Below are 13,769 nucleotides of genomic sequence, written 5' to 3'. Positions count from 1 at the left end.
TAAGATACCCTAATCCATACTCTTTAAGACTACACTCTAATATTTTTAAAAAAAATGTACTGTTAGGGCTACAGAGCTCATAGAGTAAAAACCGAGCCAACTAGCCCCGGTCTCCCCTACTCACTTTCTTCAGTATAACGCAATTCCTTTTTTTTTTTTTGTTTTTATGAAGAAAAAAAAATTGTCGCTTACTTTAGCTCGTTTTTTCATGCTGAACTTTTTTATAACTAGTAAATCAAAAAAAAATTCTTTTTTCAAATCCATGCTTTATGCAAGCAGAATTCTATTGGGCCTAGAAATTCTTTTTTTGTTATCTTTTGTAGAAGGAAAAATTACTGTTTTTTTTTTTTTTTTAATTTAAAAATTACTGTTTTTACTAAATTTTTCTTTTTTAACTTAATAACTTAAGACTTATTAACTTAAAACAATAGGTTTTTAACTTAATAACTTAAGACTTATTACTTAATAACTTAAAACAATAGGTTTTGAATCGCTGCGCTTTAATGTCTTCGAAACTGCAAATAATTTGCAAATCAAAGATTTTTGTGACGTAATACGCAATTCATATCAAATAAATAAAATGTATGGGGAAATACAAATTAAATTTTTGTTAACTTAATTAACTTTTTTTGGTCAAATTTTTCCATTTCCTTGTATTGTCATCGAAAATGATTAAGTGTGCAAAATTTGAGCAAAATTGGTTGAGAAAAAAGCTTTCAAAAATTGATTTCAAATTTTGTGGCACACAAACATATATATATATAGAAAGTAACCTTATATAAAGCATGGAAAAACTAAAGTCAATTTTTATATAAACTAATACAAAGTTAATACTATCAAACATTTTTTTTGATGTAGGTAATGAAACTCTGTTTCAGAAACTAGATACAAAAAAACAACCGATTTTGTTAAAACGATTTATTTTTTAAATACGCAAAAGCACCTAATTACGGACGAAGCCTAATTTTTATAAAAAACGGTTTATTTAAAAGATTCGTATCTTTCGTATTATATCGAGTTTATAATTATTTTTTTTTATAAATAAACTTTAATACAAGACAAATCGAATGTTTAAAAAAATAATTCATAAATCTATTTACGATTGTGTTAGCTTTAAACTTCAAATCTAACAAAATTTAATTAACAAAAAAATGAGAAAAAAATAAACTTAGTTTTGAAAATAAAATAAAAATTGTATAAGCACTATTTTGAACTAAATTTGACGCTACTTATTTTCTGCAAAAATAATTGCGGTATTGTCGTTATTTCTAAAAATAATTGCGGTATTGTTGTTATTTCTAAAAATAATTGCGGTATTGTCGTTATTTCTAAAAATAATTGCGGTATTGTCGTTATTTCTAAAAATAATTGCGGTATTGTCGTTATTTCTAAAAATAATTGCGGTATTGTCGTTATTTCTAAAAATAATTGCGGTATTGTCGTTATTTCTAAAAATAATTGCGGTATTGTCGTTATTTCTAAAAATAGATTAAAAATAAGATAGTTAATAGCACACAAAAAAAGATACCTAATTCCGGATACAGGTAATTATTATTTATTCACGCATAATCTTGTGTATGTAAATTTGTTAAATAATTTAATTCCAGATACATTAATTATTATTTATTTACCCATAATCTTATATATATAAATGAATTTATTTATTGTATTAAGAAATGAATGCAGCTGAATCAAAACAAAAAATAGAGAATGAAGCTCGAATACAGTTAGTTTTAAGCCATTAATGACAAAGCAATGTCATATGAAGAAGCCTTTAGATAATAGAAAAGAGAATTAACGGGAACCCAATTATAATGTGACCAAAGCCGATGCTATTGCTTTTGACGAAACCGAACAAGAATGAAAAAAATAAAAGTTAGACTAATAAGCTGCCAAAAAAATATCTAGAGAGCAAAAAAAAGTTCCTGCTACGTCTCATAAAGAGGAAAATTCAAAAAAAAAAAGAAACGAAAAAAAAAACTTTTGAAAGCAAATCATCTATCTGAAGCAAAACAATTTTAAAAAAAGATTCAAAACTCAAAAAACATTATTCTGATAGAAGAGCCTGTTTGTTCATGTTATTCTTGTGGCATTTATTGGGTTAGTAGCATAGATGTTCAATCTCTTACATGCAAACAGTGCGCTAGTTGGTCTTGCGTCGCTTGCGCGATTGATTACTATGCCTCTATGGAATTTATATGCACGGAATGCCAATAGAATACTTTTTGCCATAACATAATTCAAAACAATTCCATTTCAGTAATATTTTTATAGCAGTTTCTGAAATTAATTTAAGGTATAAGACCCCTAAAAAATTTTTTATTAAAAAAATCTTTTTAATAAAAAACCAAATATATCCTGAAAAACATCTATATAAATAGGATTTTAAATGATGCAAAATAAATTTATTAGTTGCCATGGTAACCAAGTAAAATGGCAGACATCCAAAAATGTTTAGGCCACCTCGGCCATTCTATCTCAGTAACCGAAAGCATACAGGATATGATTTTTTGGCAATTGACAACATAGCAATCTACAAACTAAACTAAAACTTTTCTAAAAAACCAAGTATTTAAGCTATGTTGAGTTTTTCAAAATGGCGTCTTTAAAAAAAATGCATTTTTGTGAACTAAATCTTCTATAAATCAAAAACTTTCATTTTGGTTATGCGTCTTACCATGAAGGCATTTTTTTAAGAGTTTTTCTTCAGATAGATCGATATATACAGGCTTTAGATGACTGATGACTGAAATTGGAAGACCAGCACCTGGCTTGTAAGTAGATTTTGAACTATCTTTGTCCTGTTTATAATGACACCAACTATGTATATCATCAGGGCAATAAGTATGCCAATTATTTTCAAATGATGATGAAACATGGAACAATATTGCAAGCATGGCTTTTTTCATACCTTCTAAATCATTGGCTTTTTGCCTAACAGCAGTTCCATAGTAGTTTTGTAGGCGGTTAATTATAGCATTCATTAATTTGCCTTTGCCTCCAATTCCATTAACGTTTTTTTTCAAAGCTCTTAATCTACTACCGACTCGTTTCTGTACATGTCCAACATACTCCAACTTACACAATGTTATACCAGGATAAGTATCCTTAACATAAGAATAGCTTTTACAATCGGCATCACCATAATAGTTAACATACCTTTATTTTGTCAAATAGAACGACTTGCAGCCGTGGAGCAGTGGTTAGAGTTCTGGCTCAGAACCCAGAGGTCCTAGGTTCGACGTCAGCTCTAGCCCAACAAGCGACATTGGTACGGAAGGAGGCGTGAACTTCCTGTTAAATGCTCTCCCGCGGTGCTCTGTGATAAGACCGTAAGGACTTCTGGGAGCACCTAAAAAAATAAAAATTCTTTGTGCACCAATTACTTCTATGCCAGGAGCAGAGCGATAATTTAATTTACTTACATGTGATGACTTCCAAACTTCAAATGCACAAGGATTATTTTTTTTTAAGTTTTAATTTTAGACTACATGCTTTTCATGACCGACTCATAAGCTCGCAATTAAGAATTTTACCTGTGTCCATTGATATTGTTGTAACAACTCCATTTAATGAAGAAAACCCACGACGTTGCCAACTGCCATCAACTGATACTGCAGCGTCAACAATATTTGAAGAAAGTCAACAAATTTCTTTCACAGCATCAATCATTGTTTCTTTGCGACAATTTTAGCACAATAAGAGACAGATTAAATTATTTTTTTGTAATTCTTTTTAGTTGTAAGTTTAGGAATGTTCATTAAAGATGTAAATTTTTCTAATCCTGAAAAACCATAACCACATGCATGCATTGAATAACTGTTCTATTATTTATATCAAAAGTTTTTATCTCAGAGCATGTCTTTGAAGTATAAAACTCAATTTTTTTTTTGCAGAGCAGCAAGTATTTAACATTGAGCTGAATCCTTTTTTTTTATGGAAAACATTCTGAAAGATTTAATTTTGAATGTAAACATTTTTTGCAACATAGTTGATTAATAACACAAGAAAAAATTTCAATATCAACAATTCGATAACCAACAGTTTTCTTTTTATTATGCTGAGTTGTCTCAATTTTCACAATTTTTTTGAGGGTATAGATAAATTTGATGAAGTGTTACAAGAAATATGATCATTTTCATAACTAATAACAGGAGCAACTGATAAAGTTGCATCGATTGGCAAAGTTTTAGTGTATTTATTTCCATAAATATTCTGTATTTTTTACTTTGAGTAAGTACTTCAGTCACGTGACAAATTCCGTAGACAAAATTCAGTTTTTTATATATAAAGAAGACTTTTTCAGATTAAATTTAGACCGATTTTTTAAATCTATTATGCCATAGTAAAATGTTTTACAAAAAGTAAAATGATTAATCTTTGATAAAATATCTGCTAGTATTTTCAATATCAGTTTATCTGGCTGTAGGACCGGTTTTAATTAAGTTTTTGTAATTATTTTAGCTTAAAGTAATTTTATTTGCGTTCTAGCATCCTTTAAAATAACATATAGTTATTTTTCTTTGTTTATATATATATATTTTTTTTGGGTTTTGTGATGAATAAGTTGGTTTAAAATAAGTTTTTGCTCATATTTGGGTATTCAGCTTAATTTTTAAATTTAAGTTAAAGCCTGCTAAATCCCGTCCTCTTCTTCCTTTCAGTCCGTCTTAATATTGTTTCAAAAATTATTTCGGTAACTAATTTGCAAAAACAATATAATAATTTAATTGTATAATACAGTATTTGTATAAAATTCGCCTTATCATAATGAATAATAAAGAATTATATGATTGGTATCTATGTTTGAGTGGTAAATCTTTGAAAATGGTGTGCTCTAATTTCAGAAGCCGATTCTCCAATTTGTTTTCAGTAACTGAAAATAATTTGAGCTTGTACAACAAAATTAACATTGTTGTAGATAAATTTAAATTCTTTAAAAAAAACAATAAAAGAAGAGATATGTATAAGCTGATGCTCTTTAAACCACCTATTTCGGAAACTAGTTGTGAATTATGCATATAAAGTAAAAAAAAAATAAAACGAAGGGTAAAAAAAGAAAATTGAACCAATAAACCTCGAAAAACTGTTTTAAAAAATTGAAACTTGCTTCATCTGGTTGTATAAATAAATTCAAATCTGCAAATGTTCGTAATAGTAATATGAAAAAAAAATTTACATCTAACGACCCTTTGCAAATGGCGGTCGCGTTTTTTTAACGGTAAAAGAGAAGAAAAAAAGAAAAGAAGAATATAAATATTAAAGATAAAACCAACTTATAATAACAAGTAAAAAATTATTTATTTTATACGCATAAATAGTTCGTTAACAATCTTAAAAATCATCTTTAAAGAAACGCACATAAAAAGTCATACGAAAAGGAAAGAAAAAAAAAGAAAAAAAGGAAAAAAGAACTTCGAATTAAAAAAAAAAAAAGAACACTAAATAAACTTAAATAAAGATAAAAAAAAAAAATTGAAAGAAAACAAAAGAACGAAAGTGAAGTAAAAACAAATAAAGTAAAAATAAAAGTTAAAAAGTAAAGAAAAGAAAAAAAGAAAAATTAAGTAAACTAAGAAAAAAGAAAGAAGAAAAAGCAATAGTAGAACTAGAAGATTATAGTGAAATTTAAGAAGAATTTAGTTTGTTTATTTTATAATACATTTTTAATTTAATGTAATTATTCTTATTTTATTTTATTTTTTCTAGCTTTTTTTTGTTTATTTTTCATTAATATTATTATTTTTACTGTTGTTAATATTGCTATAATTCTTTTCTATATTAATGTTTTTTTTTAAATAACTATTGTTGCTGATATTATTGTTATCATTATTGTTGTTATTATTATTATTTATATTATAGTATATTATGTTAATATTATTATAATATACTCTTATTTATTACTTATTATTGATTTATATTATTTTAACTTTATATACTATTGCTTTATTATTTTCAACAATATATTTTGACATGGCAATAAAGTACACTAAATTCTGCAATAAACTAGTAGCTGAAAGTCATAGAGCCATTTTATGTGATTTTTGTTCTTGTTGGGTTCATGCTAAATGCAGTCAAGTCAATAAATCCTCATATAATCTTCTTGTAGAAGACTCTTCTGACTGGTTCTGTAGTGACTGCATAATTAAGAATATGCCTTTTAGTATACTCTCTGACTTTGAACTTTCTTTGACTTTTTCATGTCAGACTCTTCCAACTAATATATTAAATTCTTTGGAAAGTCCGATACATTTCAAAAATTTATTTAAGGATTTAAATAAAATCTCTAACACGAATACTAACTGCAAATATTATGATATTCTTGATCTTAATAAAACTATAAAATCAAATTCTGAATTGTACCTTCATCTAAACATTGGAACTTTACCTTTTCATATTGATGATCTTCACAGTCTCATAAGTTCACTTACTTCTCTCCCTATTGTGTTTGGTATTTCAGAATCTAAGTTACAGATTAATGATTCTAGCATAACTGATATAAATATAAATGGCTATACTATCGAACATTGTCCAACTGAAGCCAAAAAAGGAGGTGCTCTTCTATACTTGCAATCCAACATAAACTACAATGTTCGACAAGATCTTACAGTATACGTCCCAAACTATTTGGAATCTGTCTTTGTTGAAATTGTCAATCCTTTTAAAAAAAATATCATCATTGGCTGTATATACCGACACCCTTCGTTAAATCCTAAGGAATTCCTTTCCGATCATTTTAACCCTTTACTTGAAAAGCTTAGTTCTGAAAATAAACAGGTTGTGATAACGGGTGACTTTAATATGGACCTACTAAATTACAATGAATCCAACATTATCTCTGATTACCTTGACTCATTATGTTCTTACTCATTTTTCCCTACAATAATTCAACCAACACGTATAACTTGTACATCAAAAACAATTATTGATAACATCTTTTTAAATTTTCAAACTCCTAATCTAATTTCTGGAAACCTCACAATATCAATTTTAGATCACTTAGCACAATTTGTTTGTATTCCAAATACTCCTCCTAAAAACAAAAAAGTAATAACTACCAAACGATCCTTTAGGAATTTTGATAATAATAAATTTATACAGGCAGTATCAGATATTAATTGGGAACTTAATATTAAGAATGGTGACGATGTTAATGAATCTATGAAATTCCTTTTAAAATCACTTAACGCGATCCTTGATCGTCATGCCCCATACAAAAAACTTTCCGCAAACCAAATTAAACTCAAATCCAAACCTTGGATCACCTATGGAATTCTGAAATCAATTAATATAAAAAACAAGCTCTATAAAAAATATATAAAATCTAAAAATCCCAACACAAAAATTAATCTATTCAATAAATTTAAATTATATAGAAATAAAATAAGCAATTTATTATAGAGTTCTAAAAATTCATACTATATTTCCTTCTTTAACAATAACCTCAACAATACAAAAAACACATGGAAAGGAATAAAAGAAATTATTAACATCAAACCTTCTTCGCCAAATAAGTCTTATAATCTTAAATATAATGGTAAAACTATCTCAGACAGTGTGGCCATTGCTGACATATTCAACAAACACTTTCAAACTATACAACGTCCAACATCAAGCAAAATTAGTTCCTCTAAAACTATTGTTTCTGATTATTTAAAAAACCCAAGTTCTAGTTCCTTTTTCCTTAATCCAGTCACTGAAAACGAGGTATCTGACTTAATAAGAAATACTCTGCTAAATGAGAAAAGTTTAGGTCCAAACAGTTTTCCCACTCGTCTTCTTAAACTTACTGCTCACGTTATTTCTAAACCTTTCTGTACCATATTGAATAATTCTTTTGAAAAAGGGCTTTTTCCGGATGTGTTTAAAATAGCCAAAGTCATTCCTCTCCATAAAAAGGGTTCTCAATTCGACCACAAAAATTATAGATCAATTTCTCTTCTTTCTAACTTAAGTAAAATATTTGAAAAACCCATGCATATCAGACTCTACAACTTTTTTGAAAAAAATCAATGTCTTTACAATCACCAGTATGGTTTTCGTAGCAAACACTCCGCAATTTATGCACTTATTAATATAACTGAGTCAATTAGGAAAGCTCTTGACAGTAAACTATTTGCGTGTGGTGTGTTTCTTGACTTAAATAAGGCATTTGATTCTGTTGATCACTCAATCCTTCTAAGTAAACTAGAACACTATGGTGTTAGAGGTATTGCTCACCAATGGTTTTTATCATATCTTTTTAATAGGTCACAGTTTGTCGCCATCAATAATGCTAAATCTTTGCCAATATTTTTCTCCACAGGTGTACCACAAGGTTCTGTGTTAGGTCCACTGCTTTTCCTTATTTTTATAAATGATCTCAATATGTCCTTAAAATTTTCAACTGTTTACAATTTTGCTGATGACGCAAACTTACTCCTTAAGAACAAATCATTAAAAAAAATCAACAAACATATAAATCATGATTTATCCAATCTTCTTCAATGGCTGCGATCCAACAAATTAAGTCTTAATACCAGCAAAACTGAGTTTATCATTTTCAAATCAACTCAATCTAAAATCATTAAACACCTAAACTTCAGACTAAGTGGCCAAAAAATCTTTCCTGTAATTTCTTTAAAATATCTTGGAATCAAAATTGACTCGAATCTATCCTTTTCCTCTCACCTTAAAGACTTAGCACTGAAACTATCTAGATCTAATGGGATCCTATCCAAAATTCGACATTATGTCAACCATGAAACTCTGCTCAACATATACCATGCGATTTTTGGATCACATTTACGATATGCTTGTCAGGTTTGGGGACAAAGCCAGACAAAAGGTTTTTTAAGAATATCTAATCTGCAAAACAAGGCATCAAAAATAATATTCTTTCAAAAATATCGCTCTAATTCTAATATCCTATACTTTCTATCCAAAATTCTGAAATTGTGTGATCTTGTTCATTTGTTAAATTGTCTATTTGTCTGGAATAGCAAGCAAGTAAACCTCCCTCCCTCATTTTGTAATTTCTTTACCACTATAAAATGTTCTCGCTACTATCTTCGATCTTGTAGTAACCTTAAATTATCTGTCCCAAATCATTCTTCGGTTAAGTACGGTCATAAATCAATCACAAACCAATGCGTAAAATCTTGGAATAAATTACCTCTTCACCTTAAATCCCTAAACTCTATTACACAATTTAAACTCGTCTTCATGCTTTTTATTTGGAGAGATACTGTATGTAAAATGTATATTTATATATATACGTGTGTGTATGTATGTATGTGTATGTGCATATATGTATATGTGTGTGTATGTATATGTATATATATGTATGTGTGTGTGTGTATGTATGTGTGTATGGGTATGTATATATGTATATGCGTATATGTATGTATGTATGTATGTATATGTGTATATGTATGTATATGTATATGTGTATGTGTGTATGTATATATATATATATATATATATATATATATATATATGTATATGTATATATATATATGTATGTATATATATATATATATATATATATATATATATATATATATATATATATATATATAAATGTGTGAGTGTATGAGTGTATGTGTGTATGTATTGATATATGTATGTATGTGTTCATGTGTGCGTATGCATATATATATATATATATATATATATATATATATATATATATATATATATATATATATATATATATATATTTATATATGTTATACATTTTTTGTAACAATAACTTTTATAATTATTATTACTATTATTATTGTTAAATTTTGTTAAATACTAGTGTTGTTCCTTATTATTGTTGTTTTAAATCATTATATAAATATATTTCTAATAATTACTACTGTCATTCATATTTTATTATTATTAATATCAATTTAATTTGTATTTACTTTATATTATTATAATATCTGTTATTATTAATGTTATTTTATATTATCACTAATATTATTATTAATCTGTTATTATTACTGATATTATTTTAATTTATAGTTATTATTTATATTATTGTTGTTGGTATTATTTTGTGGTTAACATCGTTATATAACTTTTACAGTTTCTATTATTTTTTCCTTTTCTTACAATTATCACCTTTTATCTGACTTTACTTTTCTCTTTATTATCACTATTTATTATAATTTCATTTGATAGGTGTTTACTTGAGATTAGTATCATTACTATTTGTAAATATCCTTGATGTAAGATCTTTATTCAGAATAAATTTGATTTGATTTGATTTGATTTGACCCTAGAAGTAGGTACGCGTAAATCCGGATTTTACGGGACCGTTTTTTCGGCCAAATTCTGTGATACGCTTTTTCAAGTTTGTTGAAAAGTTGCATGGTATGAACTTGTTTTGCTCTGTTATTTTTTAGAAATATGTATCAACATAGATATTTTTTGAATACTAGAGTTATGGAACTTTAATTTTGCATGGATTTTTTGATGTAAAACTTTATTTATTATGAATTTGATTGTTGTTGAAAATTTGCTTGTTTTTTGGACATCAAGTATATAGCGAAGGAATGGTGGTTCTTTTTTCTAATACATTCTCTCACCTTTAATAACCTTTTTTCTTACTACCTGCCAAATTTCATTGAAAAAAAAGCATACTCAGACACCTTAATACCATACTCCAATTAGGTAAAAGTTTGTTGTTGTTTGGACATCAAGTATATATCAAAGGAATGCTGGTTCATTTTTCTAATATATTCTCTCACCTTTAAAAACCTTTTTCTTACTACCTGCCAAATTTTATTGGAAAAAAAAGATACACTCACAGTGAGGAGGGGTCGAATGTACAAGTAATAACAATAATGATGTTGGATATAGATTATTTAATTGTACTAAATAGTTGTAATTTAGTTAGCAATTGTAATGTCATTATATTTATAAAATGACATTACAATGTAATGTTTTTTTTATAAATAAAATTTATTTATAAAAAAAAAAAAAAAATTATTATTTACAAAAAATTGTGACTCGTTTCTCAAAACGTCTCAACATTTAAGGATAGAAACATGTAAAAATCAGGTTAGGAGTCTCATATATAAATCATTGAATTGGTCTAGAAATTTTAACAGGGCTGAGGATAGTACGCGCTTTTTTGAAATTTGCAATAAAACTTTTTTAGGCCTTATATCAAGTTTGCCTAATATTGTTTTATCGTCAGGCTTCTCAGATGTTTCATATACCAATATGAATGTTTTATCTCCTTTAACTAGTTAAACGTCAACATCTGCAGGTTATAGCGAATGAAACGTAACTAAATATATATTTAGAGAGAAATTAGGCCTTAAAAAACAAAAACTAAAAGGAAGGTTACCTTACTTGTCTTCTCGGTTTGCTAACTCTTACAAAAAACGTCAGAACAAGATAGCATTATTAAAAGCTGAATTAAACAGCATGCCAAGTCAATTACATGTTTCAAGACAAAATGTTAAACAAAAAGAAAAAATAATTAAAGTTTTAAGGGCAGAAATACGAGATCTAAAAAAACACAAAAAAAATTTCAGTGAGCAGATTCATCACTTTAAAGATTAACAAAAAGCATTGAAATTAAATGAAAAGCATAATTTAAGGCAACTCAAAAATAAGCATAATGCTGCTGTTTTGACAAATAACAGGGTAATTGCTAGTTTGGAGAATGATTTGCTCCAGATTAAGGAGGAAAGAAATGTTGTGAATGAAAGAAATATGTTAGAAGATGAAAAAACAAAATAGGGCATTATATGGGTGTTATTTTTAATAATATTCCTCATCGAAGTACGGTTGAGCAAAGAGCTCGTGAACTTGGCAGTATTTCAGATTTGCAAGCAGCAGAGTGGACTATGCATAACAATAATCCTACCCTTGGGTTTGATGCTACAACACAAGAAAGTGTCCGTATTAATAGCATTAACTTAACATCTAAAGATAAATGTCTTGTGTTTGCTCTAGATCAGTTGCCAGGAGGAACAGCATTTGATTATGAAAGTCATATAAACACTTCAATTGATTATATGGCATTTGTTTTTTCAGATTTTTACCAAAGTAGCTTTGATGAATGTTGTAACTCGATTATTGAAAATATATCTAACACAATGTCAGACAGAGTTGCAGTCAACCATCTTACTATAAGCAAAGTTTGTGCAACCTGGGGCAAGAATTTGAATGAGCTGAACTGCCATTTGCACCCTCTTGACACGATTACAGTTTCATGTCGCTCTGCATTACAGTCTCTCGAGTGTGAGAGTTAATTATTTGGAAATGATTGTATGGCAGTTAAAATTGTTTTAGCCATGAACAAAAGATGTCAAAGGTGAATCAAAAGAATTTGTAAATTTTTTAGATAAAAACGATCCACTACAAAGTATTATTCCTAGATATCATGGAAATCGGCTTCATATTCTTTTTCATTCTTGTTTCATTTTTATGAAGCATTACAGTGAGTTTAAACATTTCCTCACTGTTGGAACAGTAAAATGTAAAAGTTTGCAAGCAATTCTAAGAGGAGCATTTTATAATAAAACAGCCATAAAAGAAATGTGCGTACTTGCATTGTTTGGAAAACATTCTACTGAGCCTTGAATGAAAAAGTTTTATGTTTTAGCTGAGGATGCAACTTTTGATCATGTTTCTGGTAGTCAGTTAGTGAAAAAAGTTTTGCTAATAATTACAAATTGTAAATCTAATCCAGCTGCTTAGTTTTGCAGAAGAACAGATTTTTTTGGGAATACTCGTGCCCCTAACATTTTAAAATCAATATATGCTCCATTGCTAACCACTAACACTCGTATAAGTTTCATTGATAACCAGCTTAAAAAAATGACTTTTGCTTGTCTTGATGCTGTGCAAGTTGTCTTGAAGTGACAATATAAAAGGTATTTCTCACTTTCTATTACAGAGACACTAAAGGAGGTAAAAGACGCAAAAGGGAGGAGCTTGGTAGATATATCTTAATGATGTTGTAAATTTGTTTTTTTAAATGGTTTTTTACTAAATGAACACTATTTTTTATAACTTTTATTAAACTTATTTCATATTAAAAATTTAAAAAATTAAATTTACCAGCTTCATCCACGTCATCACTGACATCTGGCACCCAGAGTGAAAACCAAGACCTCCTTGGTAAGTTTTTTACTGTGTTTTAATTTTTGTTTTTCATTTTAATTTTTTGAACACTCGTTTAATTTTTTTGTTTTAAATATAGACTTGTCTAGGAATGATTTTTTGGTTTGGCGCCAAAGCCACCCTGGGCCTAAATCAAAAAGGGCCTTCCGCATATGGGCCCAGAATGGAGGTAAAGACCTGCCTCATTTTAAATACAAACCTCCTGGTGGCAGAAGGGATGGCAGAGGATTCAGGAATATAGTTATTAACAACTATAAATATACTTATTAATAATTTTATATAGATTCACTTAGCTGAATCTATATGCACTTATTGATAGATGTATGTATAGTGTGTATGTATATATTTATATAGTTGATACTTGTATATAATCTTTTTGTATATTAATTTTTGTACATAGTTGAGTTTGATTTTTTCATGAAAAATTTGTGTTTTATATAAGTACTATTTATTATTGCAAAAAAATAATATTTAAGTTTTAACCCACCCTACCCAAGGTGTGAGAAGTGTAGAGCTTCCGAATAATACCCTCTTTCACCCTTTTCACGAGTTTATCCCTAAAACCTTTCTTTTTGATACTAAATTGCATGCATTTAGAAATGAAGATACAAAGTAATAATCTTGATATTGGGCCAGAGGGTGTCCCCGAAACCAAA

General features: G+C 27.9%; 1 protein-coding gene across 1 annotated transcript; it reads left to right on the top strand.

Annotated features, from left to right (window-relative positions):
- The first annotated feature begins 5,973 nt into the window (after positions 1–5,973).
- Positions 5,974–11,229, top strand: LOC136074345 (uncharacterized). The gene is made up of 3 exons (XM_065786651.1): positions 5,974–7,149; positions 7,402–8,317; positions 11,135–11,229. Exons 1-3 carry the CDS (start codon positions 5,974–5,976, stop codon positions 11,227–11,229), a joined length of 2,187 nt encoding a protein of 728 aa, XP_065642723.1.
- Positions 11,230–13,769: the final 2,540 nt, after the last annotated feature.

The sequence above is a fragment of the Hydra vulgaris genome, chromosome 01, assembly GCF_038396675.1.
Source record: "Hydra vulgaris chromosome 01, alternate assembly HydraT2T_AEP".
Taxonomy (NCBI): Eukaryota; Metazoa; Cnidaria; class Hydrozoa; order Anthoathecata; family Hydridae; genus Hydra; species Hydra vulgaris.
Note: the sequence above shows the minus strand (reverse complement) of the source record. Positions and strands in the feature narration are given on the sequence as shown.

Coding starts and splice junctions, on each gene's coding strand:
- LOC136074345 (XM_065786651.1), top strand. CDS start 5,974: ATGGCAATAAAGTACACTAAATTCTGCAATAAACTAGTAGCTGAAAGT. Junction 7,150..7,401: donor ATATTAAGAATGGTGACGAT/GTTAATGAATCT, acceptor AATTTATTATAG/AGTTCTAAAAATTCATACTA. Junction 8,318..11,134: donor CTCCACAGGTGTACCACAAG/GTTCTGTGTTAG, acceptor AAACTTTTTTAG/GCCTTATATCAAGTTTGCCT.